Source organism: Primulina eburnea, chromosome 1 (genome assembly GCF_022965805.1).
Source record: "Primulina eburnea isolate SZY01 chromosome 1, ASM2296580v1, whole genome shotgun sequence".
NCBI lineage: Eukaryota > Viridiplantae > Streptophyta > Magnoliopsida > Lamiales > Gesneriaceae > Primulina > Primulina eburnea.
Window position 1 is genome coordinate 64,768,895 of NC_133101.1, and position 16,551 is coordinate 64,785,445.

The window sequence follows — 16,551 nt, forward strand, 5'->3', positions numbered from 1 at the left end:
TTGTGCGGACTTTGCATTTTGTCAAATCTTGTAGGTATTTGTTGTTTGATTTGTTGGGAAGTGTGGTAACTACAGCTTGCATAAAAAAAAGATCATAACTTCAGATTGTTCATTTTCGAGCAGTATTTCACTCTTTAAATTCATGCCCATGTTATGGTTATTAATAAAATAATGTAATTCAGCTCCTATATATTGGCATATGGAAAGTATGTGACGTGGATGATTATTACATACAGAAATACTGTATTGTACGAAAACGGACCAACAGTTCGCGTTATCCTCTCCACATTTTAATAAAAACCCCTTACAGCCACCGCGCTGGTCTGCTCTGTTCCCGTTTTCTCCCTCGAATCAATGAGATCTCAGGGCAAAACGGTCAAATCTATGACAGGTTGGGATTTTAGCGTTTCCAAATTGTGGATGAATATGTTCTACTGCTGCTGTACTTTGTAAAGCTAGGTCTGTGCTGCGGGAGGCAAATTTTCCTTTTTCTCCTCTGATATGGCGTGCGCTAGCGGCGGAAAATTGGTGGTTCCAGAGCAGTTTCCGGCGGGGCTGAGGGTTTTGGTGGTGGACGACGACGTCGTTTGCTTGCGCGTGCTGGAGCAGATGCTTCGCAAGTGCATGTACAATGGTTGGTGATTCTTTCATTCGTTTTACTGAAGTAGGTAGTGGCCTTAAATTTGACTTGAAACTCATTGTTCCATGCATTTGCTATTTCCATTCTCTGTTCTTTCTCGACTTGAGAGCGGATAATGCTCTATGATTCTTGGGAAATCGTATGTGATCTACTTGTGTTGGACCAAAGTAAAAGCTGTTTTGGTTCAATCCACACCTGAGTATCAGTGCAACGAGATCTTACTGCTCACTGTGTGGTTGAGACATGGTTTCGTTTTGTAGTTACCGGTCGGCGGTATGACATTACAAATTGGAAATTGATCGTCTCCGCCTGTTCTTTTAATAATATACATGTCACTTGATCATGTTTTAAACCAGTATGATTGTCAAATATTGTTAATAATAATAGTTTTACATTCAGTAGAATAAAATTTGTTAAAAAGGTGAGATTTTTGCAGTTACCAGTTGTTCTCAAGCTACAGTTGCTTTGAAGTTATTACGGGAGAGGAAAGGCTGTTATGATATAGTACTCAGTGACGTTCACATGCCTGATATGAATGGCTTCAGGCTTCTGGAGCTAGTTGGATTGGAAATGGACCTTCCTGTTATAAGTGAGTTGGGCATATTGCGGCTAAGGCTTGAAAAATGGTTATCATTAGCTTATGTTACATTCTGTTTTGCAGTGATATCTGCTGACGGAAGGACGAACCTTGTGATGAGAGGAATCAGACATGGAGCGTGTGATTACTTGATTAAACCTATTCGGGATGAAGAACTGAAAAATATTTGGCAGCATGTTGTTAGGAAAAGGTGGAATGGCAATAAAGAACCTGAACATTCAGATAGCCTGGAAGACAGTGATTGGAGTAAACGAGCAGGTGATGATGCTGAGTATGGCTCCTCTGTGAATGAAGAGGGGGATGGGGTCCTAAAATCACAGAAGAAAAGGAGGGAAACTAAAGATGATGACAGCTCAGAATTGGACAATGATGACCCTACTATGTTGAAGAAGCCTCGGGTCGTCTGGTCAGTGGACCTTCATCAGCAATTTGTCAGTGCTGTAAATCAACTCGGGATTGATAGTATGGTTTTTTTTTTACCTCTTTATCTTTATTTCTTTAAAATTTTCTAGGGGAAGAATTTTATTTATCGATGTGGTTTTCATAACAAAGAATACTCGATTGAATTTATGCATATTAAACTATTAATGCACACTGTTTTCTTTCAGAGGCCGTACCCAAGAGAATTCTTGAATTGATGAATGTTCCTGGTTTAACGAGGGAGAATGTGGCAAGCCATTTACAGGTCTGCTATGCAGTTCCATGTTTTTATATTCCTGTATTATATCCTCCATATTACAAGATAAATGGAAATGTTAATGATGTTACCAATACCATAGCTTCTGTCCATCAATTCCACTCCTTTAAAAGCTCACTGACAGTAGAAAATTTTAAAACAAGTAATGGTTCCATTCTCATGATTGATTAAATATTGTAATAATTATGGAAATACCATAATTAGAAATTTTCTTGCATTCTTTTTGGAACCTACTTGTTTTTTGTAGTAATCACCATTCAATATTTTGGGACCCCTAACATGTAAAGCAAACCACCTATGTAACTTGCCAATATGAATGGCTACTTCCACAATTCGCATATTAACATAAAAAAATGGTTATGATTTAGCAATAAATTCTTCCTTCTCTTGAATCCAATGATTAAATTGCGGGAAAGTCATTTATCATTGGACAATAGGCCTTTAATAACACACCCCACCCCCACCCCCCCTTCATTCATTTCTCTAGCCTCTGAATTGGCTTTCATGCTGACTTTGGCAAAAACAGTATAGCGGGGGCGGGTGAATGGATTTTTTAGGAACTTGGTTGTTTTAAAAATTGATTTTTTTTCTAATTGCTTCAATTGTTCTGGGTACACAGTCGAGCTCTAATAGCTGTCATTTGACATAAATATGCAAGTTTTTGAATACCGCAATAAAAGCGGTAATTTAAACTATGCAGAAAACATAAAGGAACACGAGTTACATAAATTTGGATGTATTGTATCCCTTCTACTCACTGGCTGATTTCGATCTTCACCAATTCCACTTAGTGATGTCTGATTTACATCAATCTCAGAAGTCTTCCCGACATGCAGGAATCACATGACTCAATCCCTTGTTATAACTTGTGAATATAGACCAACACCTCCTGGAATAGTGGAATTGCGTCTATACTGCATCCTATTTATTTTTTAGTTGACTGTGCTTTTGGTATCAATGCTGTCATATACTCGCTTATAATAACCACTTGCACAACCATAAACTTCAAGTAAAAGTTTACATAACCTGCAATAGTTCTTTGTGAAGGCATAATGTATGAAAACTGTATGAATTTGTGCATAGTCTAAGACTTTTACTGCAGCTGGGTCTATTGTGAAAATGATCCTTTCCAAAGAACTAGATCAGATCCAGTCGTCCTTGTTTCGAAGTTTATATTCTTGAGGTGATTTGATTTTTTTGATTTTCAGATGTTCATCTCCTTGTTGCACCTGAGAATACAAAGGAAAATTTTAAAAATCCTGAGACCTGTGAAAAGAGAGTGAACATGTGCCACCATGAAATGTTATATTTGAAAACAGTTTTCCTTGGTCAACAGATGGATTATCTAAATCTTAGAACCTGTTTTATAAGTGTTCTTCTCATGATGAATTTTAGTTCTTTAGGAAAGAAAGAATTTTGGTTCTTTATCTATATCTATATAAATATACGAATGTGAATTGTGAATTTACAAAAATGTCCTTACCTTAATTTACACACTCCATATTTAATTTTTTTTTGTTTTCCATGTTTTTCATCTATTAATTAATAATTAATAAAATTTAAAATATATCTATTCTATATCTATATCTATATAAATATATGGATTGAATTGTGAATTTCCTCTATTATCCCCATTAAAATTGTATTCTAATGACACTTTATCTTCCTTTTATGTAATTAGTTAATTATTATTATTAATCCATTGACTAATTATTATTTATTACTCTTTCACTCACTTTTTCAAGAAAATCACTATTATAAATAAATACATGTTTATTTATTTTTTCATCTACTCATTTAACAATAATCATTAATATATTTTTATTGTTAATTTTAAAATTATTTACTTTAATATTTACATGGCAAAAACTCGTGTGAGACGGTCTCACGGGTATTATTTGTGAGACGGATCTCTTATTTGGGTGACCCATGAAAAAATATCACTTTTTATGCTAAGAGTATTACTTTTTATTTTGAATATGGGTAGGGTTGACCCGTCTCACAGATTATAATCCGTGAGACGGTCTCACATGAGACTCACTCTATTTACATTGACATCAAATTCACAAAAAATCACTATCATAATGTTAAAAATTTAAATAAATTGTTAATCTATACTAATTCACAAAAAATCACTATCATAATGTTATAATCTATATCTATATCTATATAAATATACGGATTGAATTGTGAATTTCTTCTATTATCCTCATTAAAATTGTACTCTAATGATATTTTTTCTTCCTTTTATGTAATTAGTTAATTATTAATCCATTGACTGATTATTATTTATTACTCTTTCACTCACTTTCATGGCATGACTACAAATAATATCAAAATATTTATTCAACAACTAATGATTCGAAACAATATGTAATAATATTATTTATAAAATTAATTGATTTTGTGAAAATACCTTACAAATAATAGTAATAGTGTTATACATTCTTTTATTAAAATAAATAATACAAAAAATTATGCTAACAGAGGTTTCGAACTTATATTTACAATTTATGTATTAATTATATTTTTCATAATCTTAGTTTTTTTACAAATAATACCAAAAAAAAATTTATGTTTAACAAAACAGAAAATAAGAAATTATAAATTTATATGTCGATGTTTAATCTATATTTATATCTATATATATACTAATCTAAATATATGAATGTGAATTGTGAATTTACAAAAATATCCTTACCTTCATTTAATAATAATAATTTAATTAAATATTCTTACCTTCATTTAATAATAATAATTGATACATGTTTTCTTTTTCATATATTCTTTTAATAATAATCATTTCATTAATACATTTTTATTTTTAAATTTAAAATTAATTACTTTAATATTTACATTGACATCAAATTCACAGAAAATCACTATCATAAATACATGTTTATTTTTTTTTATTTGTTTTCATCTATTCATTTTATAATAATCATTAATATATTTTTATTTTAAAATTTAAAATTAATTACTACATATTTTCTTTTTCATATATTCTTTTAATAATAATCAAATATATGAATGTGAATTGTGAATTTACAAAAATATCCTTACCTTCATTTAATAATAATAATTTAATTAAATATTCTTACCTTCATTTAATAATAATAATTGATACATGTTTTCTTTTCATATATTCTTTTAATAATAATCATTTCATTAATATATTTTTATTTTTAAATTTAAAATTAATTACTTTAATATTTACATTGACATCAAATTCACAGAAAATCACTATCATAAATACATGTTTATTTTTTTTTATTTGTTTTTCATCTATTCATTTTATAATAATCATTAATATATTTTATTTTAAAATTTAAAATTAATTACTACATATTTTCTTTTTCATATATTCTTTTAATAATAATCATTAATATATTTTTATTTTTAAATTTAAAATTAAATACTTTAATATTTACATTGACATCAAATTCACATAAAATCACTATCATAATTATATATTTATTTTTTTTGTTTTTTTCATCTATTCATTTAATAATAATCATTAATATGTTTTTATTTTTAAATTTAATTATTTACTTTAATATTTACATTGACATCAAATTCACAGAAAATCACTATCATAATATTATAAATTTAAATAAATTGTTAATGTTACGAACATTAATGTAATAATGGGAAAACAAATAGAGATGAGTGTGCTTGAATAAAATTAAATTATTAATAAATATTAAGGTCATATAAAACATTTTTTTCCCATTTAGAAGGTAGATATATATAGATTACTTATGTATCAACAAAATACGTGATTGAGAGAAAATGTTTGTATGTAAGTGATTTCATTGCAAACATTTAAGTTATTTAATCAATTTTCAATATATGATGCTAAATACATATTACTAAATAATATAATATCTATTAATTAATCTATTAAATATATGACTTTCATTTGTAAGCTTACTATTATATTATTTTTTTTGTTTTACAATTTGTCATGTTAATGTTGTTATTTAAGTCATTTTTTTATCTTAGTTTAATAAGATCATTAATAGTGTATTTAACTCAATCAAACTAATTATTATTTTAATTTACTTTTAAATTTAATTTTAATTATTTAAATTTATATATTGCCGTCAAATAATAATAGGAAGACAAAGGGAGATGAGTCGGACTGAATAAAAATAAATTATTAATAAATATTAATGTCATACAAAATTTCTTTCTCCCATTTAGAATAAAAATATTTTCAAACTCTTTATGTGTCAATATAGATATGTGATTGAGAGAAATGTTTGTATGTAAGTGATTTCAAACACTGTTTTTAAGTTATTTAGTCAATTTTTTTATAAATGCTGCTAAATAAATATTACTAAATAATATGCTCCATTTGATCATTTTGTGTTCTTGCAATGAGGAGTTATATGTCATTTGTATTGATCATGTAATTGTTTTTGGATTGTTTATGTGATTTGTTGTTTGCACGAAGAAAAGAGAAACAAAATCAAATATCCAACAAAAATGGTTATTTTTCAATTTTTATTGTTGAGATATTTTGTTAATTTTTAAACACATAATGCATGTTTTCTGTTTGCTTAGATTACTTAGTTTGAAGTGACTTATAAAATATTAAAAAATTTGAAATATTTCTTCGTTTTTACGTTATGTTTCAGAATATCAAGAGATAATATTTTTTATTTATTGAGACAATTGTATTTCCAAAATTCTGTCCATAAATCAATATTTAATTTTTTACGACATTATTATATTCTCTAATCAATTTTTTTTTTACTTAGATTGATAGAAGACATTTTAATTTGAGTTTTTATGTTCTTGCTTATATTATTTTTGTAATATTATTTATTATGAAAATAATAGGTGAACTACAAAATTTGGTAGGTCTAAGAGTCCTCTGATGAACGACAAATATGGATAAATTATTAAAATATATAATATCCAGTAGATTTTTGGCATGCGATTTTGTTCTAATTCAATGATTATGTATGATTCCAAGTTTTAATTATATCACAAGTTAACACATGCTTTGTTGTTGCTAGATATATTTTGTCAATAGTATAATATTTTTCTATGGTTTAAGAAAAATTGTGTGACTTTGTATTATATTTTTACGGCTCCTTTTCTAAATGGTTTTCTTATGATTTCAAGGCACCATTTTTCATTTGTGTTTTTTTAAAGAAGTGGAATGAATATCTATAAAACGATGACATTAATAAGGCGTCTTCTCTTTATTTGAAAAAATATTGGAAAATTTATACAAATTATGAATAATATGAGTTAATATTTAATTTGAGAGTGATTTATGCTTTTTATTGCTCGTATATACTTCAATTTCTTTGTTATTGTACTAAATAAATTATTTTTAAACTTTGAGTTATCATTTTTTCCTTATCGAGGTTGTTTGTGTTATGATTTTTTTATTCGTTTTGGTTAGTATTGTTGGTGGTAATTGATTTTTCTGATATTATATGATGTGTCTTGTTGTTTATAAAAATAAGTATGAGAGTATACCAATCAAAGCCACGTATTTTGGGTCTTCTGTTCTACGAAGAGAATAATAAATGGTTTCTGTGAATTATATAATTTTTTGGTTTTTCATACATATAGTCTACGAAATGCGTCAAATTTTGAACAAAAAAGTTAAGACAAACATAGTGAATGAAAAAAAATTAGACATGTTAAATAAAAAAAATAATGTTGTGTATTACTATGTTGGGTGCAATAATTGTCCATGCTTGGTAGAGCGGTCGAACCGTGGTGCTTGAGCTACTGTGCGGTTTAAAAGATTTGAGTTGCACCACTACTACTAGCTATAGCTTTTGGTAAAGCGGCAAGCGCTCGGCCCTGCAATTGGTATCAGAGCCAAGGTCACGGGTTCGATTCCCATTGATTGTGAATAGTGCAATTATTGAGAGGGAGATTGTTGGGTGCAATAATTGTTACTGCTTGGTAGAGCGGCCGAACCGTGGTGCTTGAGCTGCTGTGCAGTTTAAAAGATTTGAGTTGCACCATTACTACTAACTATAGATTTTGGTAAAGCGGCAAGCACTCGGTCCTACATACTATGTCTTAATTTCTGTATGATATAATTCAAGCACATTTTTTTTATAGATATTTGAAATTAGGTTCAACTAAGTAACATGAAACATATACATATATATTAAATCATATTTAAAGCAAAATATTAAGATCAAGAATGATTCAGATTTAAATTTAAACGAAGCACAATGAAGAAGAAATTGAAGAATTGTATGTGTACATTAAGTGTTATATAATGATTATGTTGTTACTTCATGGTTGTCCGACATATGAATGTCATATAAAATGTCAATATTTCTCAATAAAATAGTTTTTCAAAAAGAAAAAATTCTTAATTCAGAAAAAAATACATAAAAAACAAATTGTGCATAATTCTCATTCTATTTATAATGGTATGAGAACAATTCTAAAACTTTGTTGACACAATATAATAGATCAATTTTGTGCATTTTATTGAGACATTAAGCCAGTTTCACTTTATTTCCTCCAATATTATCTCGATATATTTCGATGTGACTACGAGATTGTTTTTGTCTTTTTTTTTAGTCAAATTGTCTAACCACTAATTCATAACATATATGATGGTAGCATAGAAAACTCCTCGTCCATGAAATCTAAATGGTTATATTATTAGATGAGATATTGAATAAGACAAATACTTTGACATATATTTGAATGATATCTCATATGCATATCTTAATTACATTATTCGTATCTCTTCTCAAGATTTTTAAAATACAATAATTAAGTTTGTATATCGTTCCACGAGATATAAAATATTATAAAACAAAATATAAACTCGATAGAAGAAAATTTATTTTGTTTCAATGAATAATATAATATTACGTTCTAAACGCAACAAATGAGATTGAAACTATATCATCCTCATGACATGATGCACGCAATCATTATTTCAAAGCTTCCAAAAAATGATGATGAAGATGACTTTCTTGAATTGCGTCAAATTAAATGAGGACACAATTTAAAGATATAACCATTTGAAGAGATTTCAAGTATTTTTCTCACAGTGATTGAGAAATAGTTGTTAAAAATTTATTAACCTTATAGCTATATATTTATAATATTGATACTAAATATATAAAAATGATATCACAAATATCACAATATTTGAAGAAGGTGCAACACCATTCATTCGTTATGTTGTTGAAGAATATATAAGTTATACATACTTTTAGTCACAGTGAAAACTTATCGCGAATAAAAGTATTTTTTCTTAGTTGTTATAGTTGATGATTGTCAAAAGCTGAAAAATCATTTAACAACAAAAAAATAGCCAGAAAAATAAGATTATCAGATAAAAACAATGTAGAAAACCGAAAAAATGTCATGATAAAGAAGCAAACTATGAGCATGTCAGATCCCGGATAAGGATTGTAAATAACATAATATATGTTAAAGACGATCAGATATTTGCTGAGCATATCAAAATAGTAATATGCATATTATAACAAACTACGACAAAGAGTTGTTGAGTTCTCAAAATCAACCAAGAAGAATATTTGAAAGTGTGTCAAGTGGATAAGATAATTTCTCTTATTCATATACCGTCTATGGTCATGATTTTTTTTATTTTTTATGGCTTAGTTTGTTTCAGTTGATAAATATTATTAGTCATGTTTTAATTCATTTAAATATTATCAAAATTTCGCACATATATTTTCAGCAGTTTAAGTTTTTACGTGCAACGCACGTGCATTTTTCTAGTCTATATAAATATATGAATGTGAATTGTGAATTTATAAAAATGTCCTTACCTTCATTTACACACTCCATATTTAATTTTTTTGTTGTTTTACATGTTTTTCATCTATTAATTAATAAAATTTAAAATAAATTAAAATAAAATGAATTTACATAAATGTCCTTACCTTCATTTACACATTCCATATTAATTTTTTTGTTGTTTTAAGTAATAAAATTTAAAATAAATTAATATAAAATGAATTTACATAAATGTCCGTACCTTCATTTACACACTCCATATTTAATTTTTTTGTTGTTTTTCATGTTCTTCATCTATTAATTAATGAAATTTAAAATAAATTAAAATAAAATTAAATATGGAGTGTGTAAATGTGAATTGTGAATTTACATAAATTGAAGAAAAATGAAATTAAAATAATTGAAGAGAAATGAATTTTAGTCTTTTCTAATCTATTAATTAATTGAATCTAAACTAAATTGAAGAAAAATAAAAAAAATAAAATTTAGCATCAGCCTTCATTTTTTAGTAATACATGTTTTTTCTTTTTGTTTTTTTTTCATATATTAATTAATTAATAAAATTTAAAATAAATTGAAGAAAAATGAAATTTAGCCTTCATTTTATTGATGAAATTTGCACTCCATTATTATTATTATTTTTGGTTTTATATGTTTTTCATTTATTAATTAATGTAATTTAAAATAAATTGAAGATAAATGAATTTAGTTTTCATTTTTTGGGATGAAATTTGTACTCCATTTATATGAGACATTTATATAGTCCTGAGAGGGGCTGACCCAGTTATTTCAGGAGTGAAAAAATACTTTTTTTTTTTCACGATTCAAGTCAGATATGAGGCATGTTGCACAAAATTCACTCGTGAAACAACCTCATAGGAGTTTCTGTATCAATTTTATTTTTAACTTAAATAAATTAACATAAATAATAATAATTAATATACTTCTCTTTGCTTGTTTGTTTTTTTCTATCTATTATTTAATATATTCTAAAATAAATTGAAGAAAAATAAATTTTAGCCACCAGTTTTTAGAATGAAATTTAAATTAAGCCTTCATTTTTTGGAATGAAATTTACACATCATTTTTTTAAAAAAAATAATATCTTTAATAAAATTTAAAATAATAATAATAAATACATATTCTATTGTTTGTTTTTTTTTCCCAACTATCAACTAATTCTAAATAAAATTGAACAAAATTAAATTTAGCCACCATTTTTTGAAATGAAATTTATACTTTATTTGTTTTAAAAAATATATCTTTAATATAATTTAAAATGAATAGAAGAATAATAAAATTTACAATATATTTTCACAGAATGAATTATATCCTTATTTTAAAAATAATTATTTTGTTTAACTTCTCTTTTTTTTATTTATGAATTTTTATAGTTCTTCAATTTTTGAATTGGTTTTATGTGAGTCGGTCTCAAGGATATATCATTCAGATGGGTCACCGGTCAATTTTTTGCGTGAAAAAACAATGATTTTTCATGATTAGGGTAGGATATGAGACATGTTCCTGTGAAACAGCCTCGTAGGAGTTTTATTTTAAACTTGAGTAAATTAATATCCATTAATAACTTAAATAAACACGACTAATAAAATTGAAAATTATAATAAAATTGTGTCAATTTACATTTATGTCGTTATTTTCGTTAAATAATATTAATAAATAAATGTCTTTTTTTTGTTCGTTTTCAGGTATTAATGAATTTTATAATAATTGAAGAAAAATGAGATTTTATTTTTGGAATGAAATTTACAGTTTTTTTTAAAAAATTATATCTTTAATGAAATTTAAAATAAGCGACACAATGTCAGCAGCGTAACTCACGAAAACTTCACAGGAGTTCACTCATCCCAATGCTACTCTCACTCTTGCACGCTTAACCTAATAAAACTGAATGATAGTGAAAGATTTATCTTTTAGTTCGAATATTGCTTAATATTTATGTCAAAAGTTATATTTGTTACCCACGACGTAATATTTATTTATTATAATTGTGATTTATCGTGCAAAGCCCTATACTAAGCAAATGGTGAACATGTAACGACCCATTACAGGCCCAGTGGACCGCCCATACGGCCCACTGCCCCGATCGACCCAAGGCTATCCCGATCTTGGTGTCCCTCTATGGGGCCTTGTCCCTCACGGGCTTTCCATAGGCGTCGTACGGGTTACTCATAGAACTCTTAAGCCCATGAACTTAAGTATGTGCCTCCCCAGGATCGAACCCAAGATCACATGGATTGTGCCAAGTATCTATATATCCATGTGATCTTGGGTTCGATAGCGTTAACATGTTTGATTGTTATATGTCATTTGTATTGATCATGTAATTGTGTTTGGATTGTTTTTGTTATTTGTTTGTTTGCACAAAAAAAAGAGGAAAAAAAATCAAATATCCAACAAAAATGGTTATTTTTCAATTTTTTATTATTAAGATATTTTGTTATTTTTTAAACATATAATGCATGTTTTCTGTTCGCTTAGATTACTTAGTTTAAAGTGACTTAGAAAATATTAAAAATTGAAATATTTCTTCGTTTTTACCTTATGTCTCAGAATATCAAGAGATAATATTTTTTATTTATTGGGACAAATATATTTCCAAACTTCTGTCTATGAATCAATATTTAAATTTTTTACGACATTATTATATTATCTAATCAATTTTTTTACTTAGATTGATAGAAGGCATTTTAATTTGAGTTTTTATGTTCTTGTTTATATTATTTTTGTAATGGGTCGTTACAATAAAAGGCGGAGATCTTGGGTTCCATTCTTGGAAGGCACAAACTATAGCCTGGACTATAGAAGTTCTATGAGTAACCCATACGACGCCTATGGAAAGTCCGTGAGTGACACCACAGGGTGGGCAAGCCCACTGGGCCTACGGGCCAAGTCACAAGATCGGGATAGCCTTGGGTCGATTGGGGCAGTGGGCCGTATGGGCGGTCCACTGGGCCTGTAATGGGTCGTTACAGAACATAATGAGGATTGCATTGACGTGCCTGTCAATTTGCCAAATTGTAAAACCCTATGCATGACAAACACAAATAATAGTTTGGTACAATAAGAAAACACTTCAAAAGAATCAAAAAGAGTTTAAATTAGTTTTATGTGTAATAATTACTCTTATATACATCAAATGAATAGAAAAAGAGAAATAAAAATGAATTCAAATCGTTTTTATGTAAAACAAATTACCAATACACAACCCAAGTTTTAGATCACAATAAAAAAAATGTGATCATTACTTTACTTCTTTATGTTAAATGTATAGAATAACAATCGCAATTGAAGATGAGAATGAGATCGCAATAATAACATTATTTGGAAAAGTTTGCAGCGTCTTTTGGTGGATGTGCTATTGAAGATTTCATTCAAATTCATGACCATATATAAGATAAAACAAACAAATAACTTTATATCTACATAAATATTGCATCTAACAATAAAAATTTTCAATGCAGAATTTACCAAATAACCCATATAAAGATTCGCTAAATCAACCAAGCTCCACACATTCTTGTTCAAGTTGGATAATTAAGTGGAAACGTGATGAAATGTTAAAAATTGTGGCAGAAGCTATTGAGATACATGACAATTATCCAACAACAAATGTCAATATCAAGAAACGGAGATCTCGGAAGATTATCAAGACAACTAAACAAGGCAGTGTAGCACCAAAGGTAGAAAAATCAAATAAAATAAACATCAACAAAAACATGAAGATCCATGAAGACGAAGATGAAATAGAGATTCGAGATGACGAACCAATTGCCGAGTACAAAAAAAAAAGAGATAAGAAGATAAAACCGACAGACACAAAAAGATTTCAAGAAGTCTTCAAATCAAAGACAAGAAAATGTGATGATTTCGATTGTAACCAAATAGTTAATTATTTATCTATTAAAAGTTATTCTTATTTCAAAAATAATTTAAACATATTTATATAAAATTATCATATACAAATTATTATATTTCTCAACGTGCAACGCACGTGCATTTATCTAGTGAAATAAAAAAATATACAATTTGTTTCTATATTTTCTTTTTCCTGTATCTTATCAATAATTTATCACTAAACCATTTGATGTGGATTGTACTTTTTCAATTTTCGGCATGGTTAGGTTGACTCTTCGCTACTCTCTCTATTCATAATGATTATGATGTCAATCGCAGAAATTTAGACTATACTTGAAGAGATTGAGTGGAGTGGCTCAACAGCAGGGTGGTCTCCCTAGTTCTTATTGTGGCACACTGGAACAAGCTCCAAACCTAGCTTCCATTGGAAAGTTTGACATCCAAGCATGGGCAGCTTCTGGCCAACTTCCTCCTCAGACATTGGCAGCTATACATGCTGAGTTTTTTTCTCGGCCATCTGGAACCTTAGTTTTGTCATCAATGGATCAGCCAGCCCTAGTTCATGCATCTCTTCAGGGACCTAAATGCATTCCTGTAGATCAAAATGTGGCTTATGGTCAGCCTTTGATTAAATGCTCATCCAACATTATGAAACAAATTTCTCAACCTCTGATGTCAAACGAGGATGGTCAATCGGAATTCAGAGCCTGGTCGTCCAAGGATATCGGTGATGTTGTACCAGCCTGCAATAATACTAGTGTAGTTGAAGCGAACGATAATATGTTGGCAAGTTTCGTACAGCTACAGCAGCAACAAAGAAGCCAACACGAGCTGGAACAACAGAGACAATCTATAATGCTGGAGCCATGCCGTCCAATTAATGTGCAGCCTTCTTGCTTGGTGGTTCCATCCCAGTCTTCAGCCAATTTTCAACCTGTAAATAGTCCTGCTTCTGTCAATCAAAACTTTAACTTTGGAAATAATACAATGGATTACAACAATCCCTCAGTTCAATCAAATAATCGATCAGGTTTTGGTCAAATATTGGACGTGGAATGTAAACCAGCATTTATGCTTTCTGAGTTTTCTGCTTCAGGTTCGGTTTCGTCTGTGTCTTCTTCCACAAAAAATGCAGAAGGGGGTGCATCTAACATGCACTACATGCAAAGTTCGTATGGTGCTAAAACAGACAGAGTACTTGATCAGGAATCAATTAGAAATCCTGTGTATGTTGGTAAAGGAACATCCATACCAAGCCGCTTTGCCGTGGATGAAAACGAATTTCCACTGGGAAATTTAAATCATGTAAGATTTTATGCCGAGAGTAATGCTAACAAAGTGAAGCAGGAGCCAAACATGGATTTCACGGATAATGTGAAAGTGGGCATCACAGTACGCCAGCATTTTCCCCAAATGATCTGATCAGGGGATAATCTGAATAGGTGAATTATTTATTACTCTTCACTGTTTATATTTGTTATAAAACATAGAAAGTTAAATGTTTCACATGTTTAACTGGCTAACTTTCAAATGAGGTTGGTCTTCAAACTTCAGGTCTCGCTAAAACCGTTTATGAACTAGAGTTCTATGGCTGATGCTTTAAAAACAATATCACTGGCATGTGAGGAGACATTTAACAGGCTTTAGAAATGTGGTACATGTAATATATATACATGATCTCAACACATTTAACAGGCTTTAGAAGTGCGATACATTTAATATATATACATGATCATAACACTATTCATTCATTTATCCATTCTATTTTCTCATAATACTTCTTAAATGTTTTCTTGTTTTATTCTTAAAGCATTTCTGGGTTATAAGAAATTTCTTTAGCTTTTCCTCTTTTGGTTTTCTTTTGGCAGTAAGAGTGGAATATTTAGTCAGGTCTTCATTTCTACTATCACTATCACGTCATTTCATTAATGGCCTATCGAGAAGCCCACAGGTTAGAGGGAATATTAGCAATTTTAGGAGTCTAACTTGAGCTTGGATCACAGACGTCCTACAATGTGTATGCAGTGTTTAGAACATGCAAGTTGGCTGGTAATTTAAATGGTGAAACTATATTTGTGCTAGGATGTCTCGCCCTCGCTCCAACCGTACTACTCTAGCTTTAGTAATGAATTTTATTTCAAATATAAAAAGTTTGCGTCTTACAAGTTATATTTTAATGTGTCATAATTTTTTTTGTGCACCCAAATTTTAGAATATTATTCTTTAGTGTGCTGATCGCCTTGTGTTGTGTCTTATCCCTGGTGTGCTTTGGTGCATTTTCATCTTCAACGGCAAAGGCCATGACTAAGATGATCTCAAGTCCCCAAACGCTCCATTTGCAGCACCTGTTTCAAATAAATTTATGCTTAACCCTCACTTTTCACTGTGTAGTTCTTTGAACTTGAAGATGATGGGTTTGTAGTCAAAATGGTTGGTAATAGTTTTTGCTGCTGTGAAATTCACCCATATAGAGGTCCACACGTTTTTTTTCTGAAGAAGGTGCACGTGTTTTTTTTGAATGGAATACATGTTAACTGGCTGATTTTTCTTCGATTTCTTCAGGTCTCATCTCTAATGCTTGAGTATATTGTTATGAGTTTCCACGTGAGTAGCTAAGAAACAATATTTTGTGAACATGACTTCTGTTTGAAGCATCTTTGTTATTTAACTTCCATTCGGGAGTCCCGTCATTGGAGGACCCTATTCGAAATTTGGAAGATCTGTTTGAACGTTGTGCTAATCTGGTGAATCCGAGCTTTATGCCTACCAATGGGGGGAACCTGGTAAATATAAACTCTGTTTTCAACTAGTCTTTGTGCAATAAGTTTAAGATTTCTATAGCCTGTAATATTATTCATTCGACAGCAACCTACTTCTAGATTTGTGTACTCAGTTATTTGTTTCAAAATCTTTCGTATTTATCAGTTTATTTTCGAGGGCACACGTCTTGTTTTGTTCAATTTACATATT

At 29.2% G+C, this 16,551-nt stretch overlaps 1 protein-coding gene across 3 annotated transcripts; it reads left to right on the top strand.

The window, feature by feature from the left end:
- The first annotated feature begins 256 nt into the window (after positions 1–256).
- Positions 257–16,541, top strand: LOC140842114 (two-component response regulator ORR21-like). Of its 3 annotated transcripts, none has more exons than XR_012120311.1 (6): positions 257–634; positions 1,077–1,229; positions 1,302–1,700; positions 1,847–1,923; positions 13,900–16,015; positions 16,144–16,541. XR_012120311.1 is itself a non-coding variant. In XM_073209927.1 (6 exons), the coding sequence occupies exons 1-5, from the start codon at positions 502–504 to the stop codon at positions 15,001–15,003; spliced, it is 1,866 nt and encodes a 621-aa protein (XP_073066028.1). In that variant the 5' UTR covers positions 259–501; the 3' UTR covers positions 15,004–15,023; positions 16,144–16,541. The 3 variants fall into 3 exon arrangements, 1 of the variants encoding a protein (XP_073066028.1); XR_012120310.1 differs by having other exon boundaries at positions 13,900–16,011; XM_073209927.1 differs by having other exon boundaries at positions 259–634; positions 13,900–15,023.
- The last annotated feature ends 10 nt before the right edge of the window (positions 16,542–16,551 follow it).